The 21,122-nt window shown below is 40.6% G+C and overlaps 1 protein-coding gene across 1 annotated transcript in view; it reads right to left on the bottom strand.

The window, feature by feature from the left end:
• The window catches only part of LOC133568157 (polyamine-transporting ATPase 13A3-like), a 123,518-nt gene that overhangs the window by 14,431 nt on the left and 87,965 nt on the right, over positions 1 to 21,122 (bottom strand). The window contains exons 25-28 of the mRNA XM_061919899.1: positions 19,825 to 19,921; positions 16,400 to 16,472; positions 16,132 to 16,303; positions 8,489 to 8,670 (exon numbers count right to left, since the gene is read on the bottom strand). Coding sequence (XP_061775883.1) covers positions 8,489 to 8,670; positions 16,132 to 16,303; positions 16,400 to 16,472; positions 19,825 to 19,921 — 524 coding nt within the window. The remainder of the gene's footprint in view (positions 1 to 8,488; positions 8,671 to 16,131; positions 16,304 to 16,399; positions 16,473 to 19,824; positions 19,922 to 21,122) is intronic.

Genomic DNA, 21,122 nt, shown 5'->3' with positions numbered 1-21,122 from the left:
TTCCAGGTTGCCAGTTATGAATAGCCATACTTGCCAAACCTCCTGATTTTCCAGGGAGACTCCCGAATTTCAGTGCCCCTCACAAAAATCTCCCGGGGCGACCATTCTCCCGAATTTCTCACAAAAGGCCCCTGCTTTAGCGTCCTCTACAACCTGTCGTCACGACCGCATTTCCTCCATACAAACACCGTGCTGGCCCTCTCACATAGTATATGCGGCTTTAACACACACATAAGTGAATGCAAGGCATACTTGGTCAACAGCCATACAGGTCACACTGAGGGTGGCCGTATAAACAACTTTAACACTTACTAATATGAACAACTTTAACACTGTTACTAATATGCGCCACACTGTCAACCCACACCAAGCAAGAATGACGAACACATTTCTGGAGAACGTCCGCTCCGTAACACAACATAAACACAACAGAACAAATACCCAGGAACCCTTGCAGCACTAACTCTTCCGAGACGCTACAATATACACCTCCCCTAACACCAAACCCCGCCCAACCCAATTTTACTGTTGATTTTAATCATATTCAATAATTATATCTAACATACCTACAGTTTAACAGTATACAGTGGGGCAAAAAAGTATTTAGTCAGCCACCGATTGTGCAAGTTCTCCCACTTAAAATGATGACAGAGGTCTGTAATTTTCATCATAGGTACACTTCAACTGTGAGGGACAGAAAGTGAAAAAAAAATCCAGGAATTCACATTGTAGAAATTTTAAACACCAAACACGACGAGTTGAGTTTATACCAAAAAGTTCTATTTTGGTTTCATCTGACCACATGACATTCTCCCAATCCTCTGCTGTATCATCCATGTATCCATTTTGGTATAAACTCAACTCGTCGTGTTTGGAGGAAGAAGAATACTGAGTTGCATCCCAAGAACACCATACCTACTGTGAAGCATGGGGGTGGAAACATCATGCTTTGGGGCTGTTTTTCTGCTAAGGGGACAGGACGGTTGATCCGTGTTAAGGAAAGAATGAATGGGGCCATGTATCGTGAGATTTTGAGCCAAAACCTCTTTCCATCAGTGAGAGCTTTGAATGGTTGATCAAATACTTATATTTCACCGTAATTTACAAATAAATTCTTTGAAATTCCTACAATGTGGATTCCTGGAATTTTTTTTTCACATTCTGTCTGTCACAGTTGAAGTGTACCTATGATGAAAATTACAGACCTCTGTCATCATTTTAAGTGGGAAAACTTGCACAATCGGTGGCTGGCTACTTTTTTGCCCCACTGTTTCTGAGGCAGCAATAGCTATCCTCCATGAAAATGTACTTTGTATGATCGCATTCATTTTGTCCTAAAGTCCAGTTTAGAGAAATATTTCATCTTGGATACAGTATACAATCCTCCATATTGGCAGAAACATTAATTTAATAAAATTTCTTTCCATAAATTAAACAATATTTTTGCATCCGACAAAAAAACACCCACAAACGCTGGCTTACTCTAATAAAAATGCCATGTTTGTTATAAATATAGTTGAAAAGAAAGAAATGCTGGCTTCTGCTGAAGAGACCTGTATCTGCTAGCTTGAGCTTCCCCGCTTCTCCCATTGTGGCGAGTCAAAGTACTGCTGAGGCATTGAACTGCAGGTTGACAATATATCGCCCCCTACCCTGAGGCAGAGGTACTTGCTGCCTCAAGACCTGCCTTTTACACGTGGCAACAAGCATGCGGCCTCTCGCACGCACGCCCAATACACATCATAATGGCAGCTACAGTTTCCGTCTTAAAGATTTACAGTTTCCATCTTAAAGATGTAAAAAAAAATATTTTGGCGGGCCAGATTGAAAAGTTTAAAGGCTTACTGAAATGAGATTTTCTTATTCAAACGGGAATAGCAGGTCCATTCTATGTGTCATACTTGATCATTTCGCGATATTGCCATATTTTTGCTGAAAGGATTTAGTACAGAACATCGACGATAAAGTTCGCAACTTTTGGTCGCTAATAAAAAAGCCTTGCCTGTACCGGAAGTACCACACGATGACGTCACAAGTGTGAGGGCTCCTCAAATCCTCACATTGTTTATAATGGGAGCCTCCAACAAAAAGAAATAATCGGACCGAGAAAACGACAATTTCCCCATTAATTTGAGTGGGGATGAAAGATTCGTGGCTGAGGATATTGATAGCGAAGGACTAGAAAAAAATTAATAAATAAAGTTTTTAAAAAAAAGGCGATTGCATTGTGAGCAGAGGTGGGTAGTAACGCGCTACATTTTCTCCGTTACATCTACTTGAATAACTTCTGGGATAAATTGTACTTCTAAGAGTAGTTTTTATGCAACATATTTTTTACTTTTACTTGAGTATATTTATAGAGGAGAAACGCCACTTTTACTCCGCTCCATTTATCTACATTCAGCTCGTTACTCACTACTGATTTTTATCGATCTGTTAATGTACGCTTTGTTTGTTTTGATTTTGTCAAACACACATTCAAAATAGGATCCACGCATGCCTGCGTTTCACCAATCAAATGCAGTCAAACAGAGCCAGGCGGTCACATGACTGTCACACGTAGAATGTTGAAAAACCTATTCGAGTGTTACCATTTAGTGGTCAATTGTACGGAATGTGTACTGTACTGTGCAATCTACTAATACAAGTTTCAATCAATCAATCAAAAGTGTAAAGGAAAAAAGACACTTTTTATTTCAACCGTACTTCCCGTCAAAACCCTACAGACTGATCGCACAGTTCCTGTCTTCACAATAAAAGTGCCGCTCCATCGCGCCTGCGCTAACAAAATAAGAGTCTCCGAAAGCCAGCGCAAACAAGCTAGCAAGCTACAGAGTTTGCCGCCAATGTATTTCTTAAAGTGTAAAGTGTATAAAAACGAATATGGAAGCTGGACAAATAACATGCCAAAAACCAACGACTTTCATGTGGTATTAGACAGAAAGGAGGAACTTTTTTTCTCCTCCATTTGAAAACGTGGACGTTATCAACACTATACTGTCTGATTCCAATCAACGCAAGTCATCAGAATCAGGAAATACACCAACTTATATTCTTGTCTTCATGAAATATAGGAATCTATATGTTAAACATGCATGTATATTCATTAAAACACCTTTAACATGTCAACAAAAACGGCAAAATAAATAAATATAAATTATATACTGTATATATTAATGTATGTATATATATGTGTGTATGTGATCGGAAACGCGGATGCCGAGCGGGGCTTAAAACAAAGCAGAAGGCTAATCCCCACAGAACACCACTTCCCTCCATCCTGCAGACGGATTTAGATGAAAGATGCGAGACTACTGGTCTGGGTAAGGAGTCTGTTAAATTAGAACAAGTTTTTTCTGCTTTGAGTGTTTCAGAGTTGGACATGTGTTTTACCGAGGTGGCAAACTATGATGCGTGCAGTTTATCAAAGCAACAAATAAACAATCGAAAAATCCCCGTTACTGAGGTGGCTAACTATGATGCGTGCAGTTTATCAAAGCAACAAACAAACAATCGGAAAATCCCCATTACTGAGGAGGCTAACCATGATGCGTGCAGTTTATCAAAGCAACAATCAAACAATCGGAACATTCCCGTCGTATCAATTCCTAGATATGGTCGTAATTATACTGAATGCACTGGGCATAATAAACACAACATTATTAATATTGCTACTACGGATAATTTGATCAAAAATTCCCTAAAACAGCCCACTACCTATAATATAGGTTTTTTAAACATAAGATCATTGTCTCCCAAAACGTTGTTAGTTAATGATATCATCAGAGACAACAATCTTAACGTCATCGGTCTCAGTGAAACCTGGCTTAAACCAAACGACTTTTTTGCGCTAAATGAGGCATGTCCTCCTAACTTTACACATGCGCATATTGCCCGTCCGCTTAAAAGGGGTGGGGGGGTCGCACTAATATACAACGAAAACTTTAACCTTAGTCCTAACATAAATAATAAATATAAATCGTTTGAGGTGCTTACTATGAGGTCTGTCACACCGCTGCCTCTACACCTGGCTGTTATCTACCGCCCCCCAGGGCCCTATTCGGACTTTATCAATGAATTCTCAGAGTTCGTTGCTGATCTAGTGACACACGCCGATAATATAATCATAATGGGGGACTTTAATATCCATATGAATACCCCATCGGACCCACTGTGCGTAGCGCTCCAGACTATAATTGATAGCTGTGGTCTCACACAAATAATAAATGAACCCACGCATCGCAACGGTAATACGATAGACCTAGTGCTTGTCAGGGGTATCACCGCTTCCAAAGTTACGATACTCCCGTATACTAAAGTATTGTCCGATCATTACCTTATAAAATTCGAGGTTCAGACGCATGTTCGTCAAACTAATAATAATAATAACTGCTATAGCAGCCGCAACATTAATACGGCCACAACGACAACTCTTGCTGACCTACTGCCCTCGGTAATGGCACCATTCCCAAAATATGTGGGCTCTATTGATAACCTCACTAACAACTTTAATGACGCCCTGCGCGAAACCATTGATAACATAGCACCGCTAAAGTTAAAAAAGGCTCCAAAAAAGCGCACCCCGTGGTTTACAGAAGAAACTAGAGCTCAGAAATTATTATGCAGAAAGCTGGAACGCAAATGGCGCATGACTAAACTTGAGGTGCACCATCAAGCATGGAGTGATGGTTTAATAACTTATAAACGCATGCTTACCTTAGCTAAAGCTAAATATTACTCAAATCTCATCCACCGTAATAAAAACGATCCTAAATTTTTGTTTAGTACGGTAGCATCGCTAACCCAACAAGGGACTCCTTCCAGTAGCTCCACCCACTCAGCTGATGACTTTATGCAATTCTTTAGTAAGAAAATTGAAGTCATTAGAAAGGAGATTAAAGACAATGCGTCCCAGCTACAACGGGGTTCTATTAACACTGACACGATTGTATATACGGCGGATACTGCCCTCCAAAATAGTTTCTCTCGTTTTGAGGAAATAACATTAGAGGAATTGTTACAACGTGTAAATGGAATAAAACAAACAACATGTTTACTTGACCCTCTTCCTGGGAAACTGATCAAGGAGCTCTTTGTATTATTAGGTCCATCAGTGCTAAATATTATAAACTTATCACTTTCCTCGGGCACTGTTCCCCTAGCATTCAAAAAAGCGGTTATTCATCCTCTTCTTAAAAGACCTAACCTCGATCCTGACCTCATGGTAAACTACCGACCGGTGTCTCACCTTCCCTTTATTTCAAAAATCCTCGAAAAAATTGTTGCGGAGCAGTTAAATGAACACTTAGCGTCTAACAATCTATGTGAAACCTTTCAATCCGGTTTCAGGGCAAATCACTCGACGGAGACAGCCCTCGCAAAAATGACTAATGATCTATTGCTAACGATGGATTCTGATGCGTCATCTATGTTGCTGCTCCTCGATCTTAGCGCTGCTTTCGATACCGTCGATCATAATATTTTATTAGAACGTATCAAAACACGAATTGGTATGTCAGACTTAGCCCTGTCTTGGTTTAACTTTTATCTTACTGATAGGATGCAGTGTGTCTCCCATAACAATGTGACCTCGGACTACGTTAAGGTAACGTGTGGAGTTCCCCAGGGTTCGGTCCTTGTCCCTGCACTCTTCAGCATCTACATGCTGCCGCTAGGTGACATCATACGCAAATACGGTGTTAGCTTTCACTGTTATGCTGATGACACCCAACTCTACATGCCCCTAAAGCTGACCAACATGCCGGATTGTAGTCAGCTGGAGGCGTGTCTTAATGAAATTAAACAATGGATGTCCGCTAACTTTTTGCAACTTAATGCCAAAAAAACGGAAATGCTGATTATCGGTCCTGCTAGACACCGAACTCTATTTAATAATACAACTCTAACATTTGACAACCAAACAATTAAACAAGGCGACACGGTAAAGAATCTGGGTATTATCTTCAACCCAACTCTCTCCTTTGAGGCACACATTAAAAGCGTTACTAAAACGGCCTTCTTTCATCTCCGTAATATCGCTAAAATTCGCTCCATTCTGTCCACTAAAGACGCTGAGATCATTATCCATGCGTTTGTTACGTCTCGCCTCGACTACTGTAACGTATTATTTTCGGGTCTCCCCATGTCTAGCATTAAAAGATTACAGTTGGTACAAAATGTGGCTGCTAGACTTTTGACAAGAACAAGAAAGTTTGATCACATTACGCCTGTACTGGCTCACCTGCACTGGCTTCCTGTGCACTTAAGATGTGACTTTAAGGTTTTACTACTTACGTATAAAATACTACACGGTCTAGCTCCATCCTATCTTGCCGATTGTATTGTACCATATGTCCCGGCAAGAAATCTGCGTTCAAAGGACTCCGGCTTATTAGTGATCCCCAAAGCCCAAAAAAAGTCTGCGGGCTGTAGAGTTTTTTCATTTCGGGCTCCAGTACTCTGGAATGCCCTCCCGGTAACAGTTCGAGATGCCACCTCAGTAGAAGCATTTAAGTCTCACCTTAAAACTCATTTGTATACTCTAGCCTTTAAATAGACTCCCTTTTTAGACCAGTTGATCTGCCGTTTCTCTTCTTTTTCTTCTATGTCCCACTCTCCTTTGTGGAGGGAGTCCGGTCCGATCCGGTGGCCATGTACTGCTCGCCTGTGTATCGGCTGGGGACATCTCTGCGCTGCTGATCAGCCTCCGCTTGGGATGGTTTCCTACTGGCTCCGCTGTGAACGGGACTCTCGCTGCTGTGTTGGATCCGCTTTGGACTGGACTCTCGCGACTGTGTTGGATCCATTATGGATTGATCTTTCACAGTATCATGTTCTCATCTGTTCTCATAGTCATCAGTATCATCAGTATCACAGTATCATGTTCTCATAGTCATCATTGTCACCGACGTCCCACTGGGTCATTATTGTCACCGATGTCCCACTGGGTGTGAGTTTTCCTTGCCCTTATGTGGGCCTACCGAGGATGTCGTAGTGGTTTGTGCAGCCCTTTGAGACACTAGTGATTTAGGGCTATATAAGTAAACATTGATTGATTGATTGATTGTATGTATATGTATATATATGATGTGTGTGTGTATATGTATATGTGAGGTAGATCACCTCGACTTGGTCATTTATTAAGTAATTGATTAAGTTTGAAAAGCTTATTGGGGTGTTACCATTTAGTGGTCAATTGTAGGGAATATGTACTGTACTGTGCAATCTACTAATACAAGTTTCAATCAATCAATCAATCAATGGATGCCTACTGAGCCTATGGTGCTGTTAAGTTATTGTGGCTCAATTTGCCTTATTTTTTTTTTATTTTAATGTATCATTATTTAATACATATTATTGTTTTAGTTGCTTAAAAGATATTCCTGGCTCTGAATTTGCTCATTGCTATTTTTATGTTTTTGTGCATTATTTATTGCCGTAATCATTAAACGAACAGGTTACTCATCAGTTACTCAGTACTTGAGTAGTTTTTTCACAACATACTTTTTACTTTTACTCAAATAAATATTTGGCTGACTACTCCTTACTTTTACTTGAGTAATAAATCTCTAAAGTAACAGTACTCTTACTTGAGTACAATTTCTGGCTACTCTACCCACCATAGATTGTGAGTGATTCAGATGTTTTTAGACACATTTACTAAGATAATTCTGGGAAATCCCTTATCTTTCTATTGTGTTGCTAGTGTTTTAGTGAGTTAAATAGTACCTGATAGTCGGAGGGGTGTGCCCACGGGTGTCTTGAGGCCAGTCTCTGAAAGAATTAGTCACGACAGCAGCAGCACAACAGAAGTTCCGCTGATCTCCGGTAAGAGGCGACTTTTTACCACAATTTTCTCACCGAAACCTGCCGGTTGACAAGTGGTCGGGATCCATGTTCGCTTGACCGCTCTGATCCATAGTAAAGCTTCACCTCCGGGAATTTTAAACAAGGAAACACCGTGTGTTTGTGTGGCTAAAGGCTATAGCTTCCCACCTCCATCTTTCTACTTTGACTTCTCTATTATTAATTGAAAAAATTGCAAAAGATTCAGCAACACAGATGTCCAGAATACTGTGTAATTGCGCGATGAAAAGAGACGACTTTTAGCCGCAAGTGGTGCTGCGTTAATATGTCCCCTTCAACTCGAGACGTCACGCGCACGCGTCATCATTCCGCGACGTTTTCAACAACAAACTCTTGCAATGTTAATATTTCATCATTGATATATAAACTATCAGACTGCGTGGTCGGTAGTAGTGGGTTTCAGTAGGCCTTTAACGGGCCACATGCCGCCCCCGGGCCTTAATTTGCCCAGACCTCCCATATATGATCATTACAGAAGGCAAAATGCTTTGAATAAATCATTTCACTTGTTACTGATTTTTTTTTAACCTATTCGAGAAAACTGAGTCAATTCTGGAAGCTTAATCTATGTTGAAAACATTGTATTTTAAATATGAATTGTGAAAAATAAAGTGTGTCTTACTGTTTTCATAGCTTGGCCGTCTGAAAGGCTTTCCTTTGCAGAAGACAATGGCAACAGTCAAGTACTGGAAGACAGAGACATAGAAGAGGGTGGTGCCTTCAAAGATCTTGGAGTTGAACTCGTCCAAATCTTCTTCAGTGGTGTTGGGGCTGTGCTCACTGACACTGGACTCATTGCAGACCCTGTCATACAAGGGAGATAGTTTGTCAATATTAATTGTTATTTACACTGAACACACGTACTATGGTAATGTCTGTATGCATAAGATTTAAAGGCCTACTGAAACCCACTACTACCGACCACCCAGTCTGATCAATGATGAAATATTAACATTGCAACACATGCCAATACGGCCTTTTTAGTTTACTAAATTGCAATTTTAAATTTCCCGCGGAGTTTCTTGTTGAAAACGTCGCGGAATGATGACGCGTGACGTCTGGTGTTGGAGGGGACATTTAAGCGCAGCACCATTTGCGGCTAAAAGTCGTCTCTTTTCATTGCGCAATTAAGCAATATTCTGGACATCTGTGTTGCTGAATCTTTTGCAATTTGTTCAATTAATGATGGAGAAGTCAAAGTAGAAAGATGGAAGTGGGAAGCTTTAGCCTCTAGCCCAGACATGGGCAAACTACGGCCCGCGGGCCACATACGGCCCGTTAGGCTTTTTAATCCGGCCCGCCGAACTTGCCCAAATTATAGTAAAAACCTCCTTTTTTTCCCCTTTCCCTGCAATGCCCACATTTCCCCAATAGATGGCACACTCAAAACACATTGACCGTTGTTGGAGTGGCGCGTATTTCTCTTTATTTCACTTTAATTTTCACTTCGTTTCACGTCACCATTAAGCCCTTCTGTAAAAATGAGCGGACCAAAGAGAAGGAAAGTGGACAGCGAATGCCGAGTGTTTAATAAGGAGTGGACAACAAAATACTTCTTCACTGAAGAAGTATTTTGTTGTGTAATAATATGTTTTGAATGTTGAAAGTGATTAAATTTTTCAATAAATGTTGATTTCTTTAACTTTGCACCTTCGATTGAAACTTATTAAAAACAGACGCAATCTTAATAAATCACAGTGCGTATGTTATTTTAATCTATTTACATTTGCTCCTCACAGTATCTGCGAAATAGTATGTAAATGCCATATCTTGCATATTCCTTGAGACAAATTTATTAACTGATAAGGGCTATTTTTCACATTTGAAAGACAGTTAATAAATTGGGTTGTAGTGTTCTTACTGTGCTATGAGGTTTGCACACACTACATTTAATGCTTTAGTATATCCGGCCCAAACACTCCCTCCAAATGCACCTGGCCCGGCCCCTCTGTCAAATTTTAAGACCCATTGTGGCCCGCGGGTCAAAAAGTTTGCCCACCCCTGCTCTAGCCACACAAACACACAGTGTTTCCTTGTTTAAAATTCCCAGAGGTGAAGCTTTACTATGGATCAGAGCGGTCAAGCGAACATGGTTCCCACCCACATGTCAACTGGCAGGTATCGGTGAGAAAATTGTGGTAAAAAGTCGCCTCTTACCGGAGATCCACTGAGCTTGCGTCGTCAATGCAGCTGCCGTCGACTTGCCTCAGAGACTGGCCTCAAGACACCCGAGGACACACCCCTCTGACTATCAGGTACTATTTAATCTCACTAAAACACTAGCGACACAATAGAAAGATAAGGGATTTCCCAGAATGATCTTAGTAAATGTGTCTAAAAATATGTGAATCGCTCACAATGCAATCGCCTTTTTTTTTCTTTCTTTTTTTTCTAGTCTTTCACTATCAATATGCTCAGCCACGAATCTTTTAGCCTCGATCAAATTAATGGGGAAATTGTGGTTTTCTCGGTCCGAATAGCTCGTTTTGTTAGAGGCTCCCATTGTAAACAATGTAAGGATGTGAGCAGCCCTCACAGTTGGGACGTCATCGTCTGCGACTTCCGGTAAAGGCAAGGTTTTTTTATTAGCTACCAAAAGTTGCGAACTTTATCGTCGATGTTCTGTACTAAATCCTTTCAGCAAAAATATGGCAATATCGCGAAATGATCAAGTATGACACATAGAATGGATCTCCTAACCCCGTTTAAATAAGAAAATCTAATTTCAGTAGGCCTACTGTATTTTTTGGACTATAAGTCGCAGTTTTTTTCAGAGTTTGGCCGACTTAGACTCCGGAGCGACTTATGTGTGAAATTATTAACACATTACCGTAAAATATCAAATAATATTATTCATCCCATTCGCGGAAGAGACAAAGAAAATGTCAGCAATCGTCACACACACGTCAACCAATAAGAATTTGGCGGGGGAGGGTCATGGCAGAAGTGCATTGTGGGTCATGGGATGCTAACTGCTATATGCTATATGCTACTGCCGTAGCTATTAAAGTAGATAATTTCATCGTTGGTGGTAACTTATAAAAACTGAGAAGGGCTGAAAAAAAATGGCACCGAAAAGGAAATCATGTACTGGAGATTACAAGATGGACGTAGTGAAATATGCAGCAGAAAACGACAAGAGGAAGCGGCGCATAACTTTGGAGTTGGCAGAGTTGTTTAGAAGTGACGTCGAGGAAGAAGATTTCATGGGATTTATCGATTAGGAGTGACAGATTGTTTGGTAAACGTATAGCATGTTCTATATGTTATAGTTATTTGAATGACTCTTACCATAATATGTTACGTTAACATACCAGGCACCTTCTCAGTTGGTTATTTATGCGTCATATAACGTACACTTATTCAGCATGTTGTTCACTATTCTTTATTTATTTTAAATTGCCTTTCAAATGTCTATTCTTGGTGTTGGGTTTTATTAAATACATTTCCCCCAAAAATGAGATTTATACTCCAGTGTGGCGTATATATGTTTTTTTCCTTCTTCATTATGCATTTTCGGCCGGTGCGACCTATACTCCGGAGCGATTTATAATTCGAAAAATACGGTAATCTATATTTAAAACACTTCCTTGGGGTCTGCATAACCTGTAATGGTTGTGTTTTGGTCAAAATTCCGCATACATTTTGCTTCACAGACCGATCTTTGAGTGTTCCTTGAAAATAAATATTTCCAAACTCCGCCCCATCAGACAGTTTTGTAGCGTGAATAAATATAAATATAAAGAGCTCAGCAGCGTATGCACTTTTTGCGTCGGATGAAAAGAGCACACCTCCCTCCCCTCATTCTCACCACATTCTACAGAGGCACTATAGAGAGCCTGCTGACCAACAACATCTCTGTCTGGACTGGAGCCTGCAATGCCCCAGACTGGAAGTCTCTCCAGAGAGTGGTGAGGACGGCGGAAAAGATTATCAGGACTCCTTTTCCTCCTATCCAGGAGATCGCAAAAAGCCGCTGCCTGACCAGGGCTCAGAGAATCTGCAAAGACTCCTCCCACCCCCACCAAGGACTGTTTTCACTGCTGGACTCTAGGAAGAGGTTCCGCAGCCTCCGTAGCAGAACCTCCAGGTTCTGTACCAGCTTCTTCCCTCAGGCCGTAAGACTCTTGAACACATCATAATTAAATTATCCCCTCAACTCCCCCCAAAATGGATTAACTCGCTGGAATAAAAAAGACAATATAACCTACATCCATAAACATGGATGCATATGAAAAAGTGCAATGTATTTATCTGTATAGTAATATATTTATTTATATCTGCACCTTATTGCTTTTTTATTTTATTTTTTATCCTGCACTACCAAGAGCTAATGCAACGAAATGTCGTTCTTATTTGTACTGTAAAGTTCAAATTTGAATGACAATAAAAAGGAAGTCTAAGTCCAATAATGATTATGTGATTAAAAGCAGCAATCGGGAAAAAAAACCCATGTAACGGAGTGAAACATTTTTATTTAGCATGTTTGAAACCTGCGCAAAAACTGTCACAGTTCCACACCAATGGCTGTGCTGCATCAGAAGGAGAAGATTGCAGCAATGACAGACGATGGAGAAAGAAAATAACATATCCCCGTCACAAATTTAAAAAAAATAGGTCTGGCCATGGAATTTTACCTTCCAAAATTTTGAATGACTCCACTGCAAAAACTGATATCTAAGTAAGATGAAATATCTCAAATAAGGGTGATATTTGCTTATTTTCTGTCGATAAGATAATTCTTCTCACTAAGCAGATTTTATGTTGGACTGTCTTACTTGTTTTAAGGCAGGGGTCTCAGACACGAGGCCCGCGGGCCAATTGCGGCCCACGAGACGTTATTTTGCGGCCCCCACCTTAATATGAAAGTTTAATGATAGTGCAGCCCGTAAATTTTGTATGAATGGCGCTTGACAGCGTTGTTTGCGGACCTGTAGAAATCTACCAATCACGGTGTGGTATGTGGCTCTCGAGGGCCGAACATTGACGTGACTTGCATGATGCAAGCAGAGAAACCACCCCCTCCTCCCTCCCTCCCATTTGCTCCAAACAGAGACGATTTTTATTATTTGGGTCCAAAATGGCTCTTTCAATGTTCTGGGTTGCCTACCCCTGCGTTAGTGGAAAAGCGGCAAATGAGTGAAAGCGACAGAGACGTTGCCATGGAGACGAGGGTTTTCTAACGAGCCTGGCTGTCCGTCAGTAATAACATTCCTCGATAACCTGGACCAATTCCAACCGTTATTTTTTATTTTTTTTTAATTTGCATTGCCTCACATTTCTTAATCCTAATTTTGTTCATTTATATTTTGATTATATTTGGTGTTGAAAATAAAGATAAAGACATTTAAAAATATATTTTGTAAGACATTTTTTCTTGCAGCCCAGTCTCACCCAGACTCTGCATCCAGTGGCCCCCAAGTAAATTGAGTTGAGACCCCTGTTTTAAGGGTTTTGGTACTAAATTATCTCAGTAAGATATTACAGCTTGTAGCTGAGATTTTATGACCTATATTGAGGAAAACATGCTTGAAAAACTCTTTGTAAGTTAGGGCTGGGCGATATATCGACGTACTCGATATATCGCAGGTTTGTCTCTGGCCAATATAGAAAATGAATATATCGTGATATTCGAGTATATGTTGTGACACAGTTGCTTTTAGCTGTGGGCATTACACTTCAAACGTTTCCCACTCTTTCTTGTCTCTCCTTCCCACAGAGACATAAAACTAGCGCACCTTCTTACATGCGTCACGTGTGCAACGTCATACGACCTTCCCGAGCAGAGAGGTAGTTACATGGGTAACATTAGCTGTGATGCTAACGGTTCGTTGCGAGTGGAATTACGAGAGAGAGAAGGTGCGAATCTGGTAACAAATGGAGGAAGAATTAATTCTTAAGAAAAACAGCACGGCGGTGGTTTGGCTTCAAACGGGAATATGTTGGACAATTATGCGGCAAAAGCGTTGCTACAGAAAGTAACAGCACTGCTAATTTGTAGCATCATTTGAGAAGTCACTCACTAGAGAATGAAGAGTGCTTGAAACTCTGCATGTCAACATCTCCGTTCGGTGCCACACCCACAGAATGCCATAGCAAAAATTTACAGATTATCACTGTATGAAAAAAAAAATTAACAACAAAAGGAGATAACGTCTGCAGGAACCGACAACATAGTGAAGGGCATACACTATTTGATTTCCTATTATGCAGCTCATTTTCATTTGACAGTTTTTGAAGAATCTTTTGTGACATCATGCACAAAAGTGCACTTATAGCTTGTTTGAAAATGTCTTTGACAATCTTGCACTTTCTGTTTTGGAAATTACATGAATGTTTGTGCCACTGCTTAATAACTGTTTAATAAATACAATTTGGTCAATTGACTTAGTTGGGATTTCCCTCTCTGCATGAAAGTTTAAAAGTAGCATATATTAATGCAGTATGAAGAAGAATGTTTTAATGAAAACACGTAGAATAATCATTCTGCTGTAATTATATGTATCAAGTGTTCATTCAAGGCTAAGGCAAAATATTGTGATATATATCGTGTATCGTGACATGGCCCAAAAAATAGCGAGATATTAAAAAAAGACCCAGCCCTAAATTAAGTAGATCCGGCTCAGGGTCGGTAATAATGTATAAACCCCGTTTCCATATGAGTTGGGAAATTGTGTTAGATGTAAATCTAAACGGAATTCAATGATTTGCAAATCCTTTTCAATCCATATTCAGTTGAATGCACTACAAAGACAAGATATTTGATGTTCAAACTCATAAACTTGATTTTCTTTTGCAAATAATAATTAACTTAGAATTTCATGGCTGCAACACGTGCCAAAGTAGTTGGGAAAGGGCATGTTCACCACTGTGTTACATCACCTTTTCTTTTAACAACACTCAATAAACGTTTGGGAACTGAGGAAACTAAATATTGAAGCTTTGGAAGTGGAATTCTTTCCCATTCTTGTTTTATGTAGAGCTTCAGTCGTTCAACAGTCCGGGGTCTCCGCTGTCGTATTTTACGCTGCATAATGCGCCACATATTTTCGATTGGAGACAGGTCTGGACTGCAGGCGGGCCAGGAAAGTACCGGCACTCTTTTACTACGAAACCACGCTGTTGTAACACGTGGCTTGGCATTGTCTTGCTGAAATAAGCAGGGGCGTCCATGATAACGTTGGTTGGATGACAACATATGTTGCTCCAAAACCTGTATGGACCATTCAGTATTAATGGTGCCTTCACAGATGTGTAAGTTACCCATGCCTTGGGCACTAATGCACCCCCATACCATCACAGATGCTGGCTTTTGAACTTTGTGCCTATAACAATCCTGATGGTTATTTTTCTCACCACGTCCACAGTTTCCAAATATAATTTGAAATGTGGATTCGTCAGACCACAGAACACCTTTCCACTTTGCATCAGTCCATCTTAGGTGAGCTTAGGCCCAGGGAAGCCGGTGGCGTTCCTTGGTGTTGTTGATGAATGGGTTTTGCTTTGCATAGTAGAGTTTTAACTTGCACTTACAGATGTAGCGACAAACTGTAGTTAATGACAGTGGTTTTATGAAGTGTTCCTGAGCCCATGTGGTGATATCTCTTACACACTGATGTCTGTTTTTGATGAAATACAGCCTGAGGGTTCAACGGTCCGTAATATCATCACTTACGTACAGTGATTTCTCCAGAGTCTTTGAACCTTTTGATGATTTTACGGACCGTAGATGGTAAAATCCCTAAATTCCTTGCAATAGCTCATTGAGAAATGTTGTTCTAAAACTGTTCGACAATTTGCTTACAAAATGGTGACCCTCCCCCCATCTTTGTTTGTGAATTACTTAGCATTTCATGGAAGCTGCTGTTATACCCAATCATGGCACCCACCTGTTCCCAATTAGCCTGCACACCTGTGGGATGTTCCAAATAAGTGTTTGATGAGCATTCCTCAACTTTATCAGTATTTATTGCCACATTTCCCAACTTCTTTGTCACGTGTTGCTGGCATCAAATTCTAAAGTTAAACATTATTTGCAAAAAAAAAGAATGTATCAGTTTGAACATCAAATATCTTGTCTTTGTAGCATATTCAACTGAATATGGGTTGAAAAGGATTTGCAAATCATTATATTCCGTTTATATTTACATCTAACACAATTTCCCAACTCAAATGGAAACGGGGTTTGTATGAATATGTGATAAGTATTAAATGTTCAGTAATCTAAGCTAATTGTAATTCAGAATCATACTTAGAATTACTCACTTTGGGTTAAGCGTATGATACCAACTCTGTTGTCGTACTAGGAAAAAGGCCCCGAACTGGAAGAGCGCGACGTTGAAGACCTGAGACAAAAGTGAGAAGAGCATCTGGGCGGTGATCAAACTGGATGGCGGGGTACGTCGCACCAGTTTCTTCCACGCGGGGTTCAGACTCACTAAACATAAATGAGTAGTATTTGTTGACAAAGGACATCCTTCAATGCGGCACATTTTGAAGCATCAAGATTTGACATGAAGACAATGTTACTCACTTGTGAAGGGAAGGAATAAACAAATGCCGTAGTCGATAAACACAAACTGAAGGTTTCCAAACCAGCTGGGAATCTAGAGAGGTAATGATTAGGAACTGAGAAAGGACATGATCAGACACCAGAAGGTGCTTTCCACACTATGCTTGAACTAGGACTGGGCGATATATCGATATACTCCTTATATCGTGGGTTTGTCTCTGTGCTATATAGAAAAAGACAATATCGTGATATTCGAGTATATGTTGTGGTGCTAGTGGTAATACAATAGAAAGAAGGTGCGAATCTGGTAACAAATGATGGAAGAATTAATTCCCAAGAAAAACAGCAGGGGTTCCATCGTCTGGCGGTGGTTTGGCTTCAAGTTTATCATGAATTGATTTACGTGGACCCCGGCTTAAACAAGTTGAAAAACGTTACCATTTAGTGGTCAATTGTACGGAATATGTACTGTACTGTACAATCTACTGATAACATCCATGAAAAGTGGGAATATGTCGAACAGACAACTGTAATTTGTCAAGTGTGAGGCAAAAGCTTTGCTACAAAAAGTAGCATTACTGCTAATATGTAGCATCATTTGAAAAGTCACCTGCTAGAGAATGAGGAGTGCTACTCCGCATGTCAACATCTCCATTCGGTGCCACACCAACAAAATGCCAAGGCAACCATTTCCATATCAACACCGTATGAAAAAAATAGTCAACAACATAAGGAGATAACGTCCGCAGTAACCTACCACATAGCGATTTGATTTCTTATTATGCAGCTCATTTTTATGTGAGTTATTGTAATATCTTTGTCAGTTTGTTTGTGTTTTAGTTTTTCCTCTGTGTGTGTGTAGTATTTCCTGTCTTTAATTCCTGTCAGCGCTCTTATTTTGTCTGTTTTTTTTCCCTGTGCGCTGTTTTACCTCAGCTGCAGCTGATTGGCACCTGGCCACACCTGGTGTCAATCAGCCCTCTCCTATTTGATCCTGTTTTGTCCTCCAGTCGAATGCTGGATTATTGTCATGTATTGTCGCTCCTGTCGTGTCGTGCCGTGTCTTGTCAATATCAGTCCTACTTGTCGTTCCTACTGGTCTTGTCATTGCAGTGTAGCGGTAAGCTATATTCGTTTGTAGCTTACTGTTTTTTTTCCGCTGCTTCCAGTTTGTTTTCATATTACAAGTAACGACTTCTGTTTCCTGCTCGCTACCTGCTAGCTTCCACGCTAGGCTCGTTATCTTCTAGCTCCCATGCTAGGTCTTTTAGTTTGTTATCCGCCTCGTGCGCGCTTTTTGTTAGTACCCTTTTGTCTTGTCCTGGTTCTTGTATTTTAATTAAATCATGTTTTCCCGCAATATGCCTGCCTCCTTCACTGCATCTTTGACAATCTTGTGTGACATCATGGACAAAAGTGCACTTTATTTGTTTTAAACTATTGTAGTGGTGTTCTGTACAAAAAGTGCACTTTTGTGTCGTTTTGATATGTCATCTTAGTGACATCATGCACTAGAGTGCACTCATAGCTTGTTTTAAAATGTCTCTGACAATATTGCACTTTCTGTTTTTAAATGACATGAATATTTGTGCCACTGCTTAATAACTGTTTAATAAATACAGTTTTGGTCAATTGACTTATTTGTGATTTTACTTTCTGCATGAAAGTTTAAAAGTAGCATATATTAATGCAGTATGAAGAAGAATGTTTAAAGGCCTACTGAAATGAGATTTTCGTATTCAAACGGGGATAGCAGGTCCATTCTGTGTGTCATACTTGATCATTTCGCGATATCGCCATATTTTTGCGGAAAGGATTTAGTAGAGAACATCGACGATAAAGTTCGCAACTTTTGGTGCTGATAAAAAAGCCTTGCCTTTACCGGAAATCGCAGACGATGACGTCACAAGGGTGAGGGCTCCTCACGTCCTCACTTTGTTTATAATGGGAGCCTCCAGCCTTCACGGTGGCAGAGGGGTTAGTGCGTCTGCCTCACAATACGAAGCTCCTGCAGTCCTGGGTTCAAATCCAGGCTCGGGATCTTTCTGTGTGGAGTTTGCATGTTCTCCCCGTGAATGCGTGGGTTCCCTCCGGGTACTCCGGCTTCCTCCCACTTCCAAAGACATGCACCTGGGGATAGGTTGATTGGCAACACTAAATTGGCCCTAGTGTGTGAATGTGAGTGTGAATGTTGTCTGTCTATCTGTGTTGGCCCTGCGATGAGGTGGCGACTTGTCCAGGGTGTACCCCGCCTTCCGCCCGATTGTAGCTGAGATAGGCGCCAGCGCCCCCCGCGACCCCGAAAGGGAATAAGCGGTAGAAAATGGATGGATGGATGGGAGCCTCCAGCATCAAGAGGTATTCGGACCGAGAAAACGACAATTTCCCCATTCATTTGAGCAAGGATGAAAGATTCGTGGATGATGATATTGATAGCGAAGGACTAGAAAAAGAAAAAAAAAAGGCGATTGCATTGGGACGGATTCAGATGTTTTTAGACACATTTACTTGGATAATTCTGGGAAATCCCTTATCTTTCTATTGTGTTGCTAGTGTTTTAGTGAGATTTCCCCACGACCCCAAAAGGGAATAAGCGGTAGGAAATGGATGGATAAATAGTACTTAATAGTCTAAGGGGCGTGTCCACGGGTGTGTTGAGGCCAGTCTCTGAGGGAAGTCGACGGCAGCTGCATGGACGGCGCAAGCTCAGCTGATCTCCGGTAAGAGGCGACATATTTCCACAATTTTCTCACCGAAAACTGCCGGTTGACAAGTGATCGGGAACCATGTTCGCTTGACCGCTCTGATCCATAGTAAAGCTTCACCTCCGGGAATTTTAAACAAGGAAACACCGTGTGTTTGTGTGGCTAAAGGCTAAATCTTCCCACCTCCATCTTTCTACTTTGACTTCTCCGTTTTTAATTGAACATATTGCAAAAGATTCAGCAACACAGATGTCCAGAATACTGTTTAATTGCGCGATGAAAAGAGACGACTTTACTTTTAGTAAACTAAACCGGCCGTATTGGTATGTTTTGCAATGTTAATATTTCATCATTGATATATAAACTCTCAGACTGCGTGGTCGGTAGTAGTGGGTTGCAGTAGGCCTTTAATGTAGACGCATAGAATCATCATACTGCTGTGATTACATGCATCAAGGGTTCATTCAAGGCCTAAAAATATCGAGATATTAATAAAAGGCCGTATCGCCCAGCCCTAGTTTGACTGCCTAAAACCATCACAGCAGAAAATCTACACATAACAATTAAAGTGTCGGTGGTGTAAAAAGGCAAAACGCATAAAAACCAGTGCTCCAAGTACGCCTGGACCTAACTATAGCCACACAGCCAGTTAGCTGCGGAATCAGTTGAATTGCAGCAAAATATTACAGTGTACAACATCAGCGTGAGACTTAAAATGTGCAAATGGTGCGTGATAGTTACTGAGATGAGAAGATTGACACTGCAGAACTGGATGATGCTGAAGAGGGCCACGAATTTGAACAGAGAGAAGGATGTGATAAGAGCCGCACGGCCCTCCCTAAGGAGAGGAAGAAAAACAACATTACTCAAATGTTCCCAAAATGATAAAAAACATAAATTCATATGAATATACATCCATGTGTGTAGCATCCAGGAGATGACTTACAACACAAAGTCATTTTTAGTTCAAATAAAATACCTCCTAGTTTTAAGGGACCGAATGTCGCTTTGGGACGGAGGACCCTATTGAATTTCTGGCGTTTTATTCTTTCTTTCTTTCTTTATTATTATTCCGCAGCTTTGAGCTGTAATTTGACCCCCTTAACATGCTTCAAAACTCACCACACACATCAGGACTGGCGAACATTGCGATTTTATAAAAAAAACCTAACCCCAAAGCTAAAAATTGCGCTCTACCGCCCCCTAGGAAGAAAACACAGACAAAACGGCTTGTAACTTCCGGTAGGAATGTTGTAGCGACATGAAACAAAAACCTCTATGTAGGTCTCACTTAAACCTAGATTTCATACAAAGACGTCCTTCAGCAAAAATCAACAGGAAGTTTGCAATTCCCCCTTCAAAAAACAAGTTTTGTAAAAACACTCACCTTTGCCTCTTTGAGCTGTAATTTGACCCCCTTAACATTCTTCAAAACTCACCAAACCTGACATAAAAAACCTAACCCCAAAACTCAAAATTGCGCTCTAGCGCCTCCTCGGAATAAAACACAGACAAAACTGCTCCTAAGAAGAAAACACAGACAAAACTGCCTGTAACTTCCAGTAGGAATGTCGTAGGGACATGAAACAACAACTTTTATGTGGGTCTCACTTAGACCTACATTTCATTCATTTACATTCTTCAGCAAAAATCAACAGGAAGTTGGCAATTACCCCTTCAAAACAAAAGTTTTGTAAAAACCCGTCACCTTTTTTCAAACATTATCTCCTCTTAGCGCGTTTGTCGTGTCGGCTTCAAATTCGCACAGGAGAGAAAATTTACCTTTCTGATTAAAATTTGATAAAAGAGTTTTAATAGCTGCTCTGGTTTTTATTTTACGAGCCTTCAAAGAACTTCTGCGCTGATGCTGCTGCGCTGCTGGGTATTTGTTCTTTTGGGTTTATGTTGTGTTACAGTGCGAAAGTTCTCCCGAAATGTGTTTGTCATTCTTGTTTGGTGTGGGTTCACAGCGTGGCGCATATTTGTTACAGTGTTAAAGTTGTTTATATGGCCACCCTCAGTGTGACCTGTATGGCACA

The sequence above is a fragment of the Nerophis ophidion genome, linkage group LG14 (genome assembly GCF_033978795.1).
Source record: "Nerophis ophidion isolate RoL-2023_Sa linkage group LG14, RoL_Noph_v1.0, whole genome shotgun sequence".
NCBI lineage: Eukaryota > Metazoa > Chordata > Actinopteri > Syngnathiformes > Syngnathidae > Nerophis > Nerophis ophidion.
The sequence above is the reverse complement of the archived record's forward strand: the minus strand, read 5'-3'. Positions and strand labels throughout refer to the sequence as shown.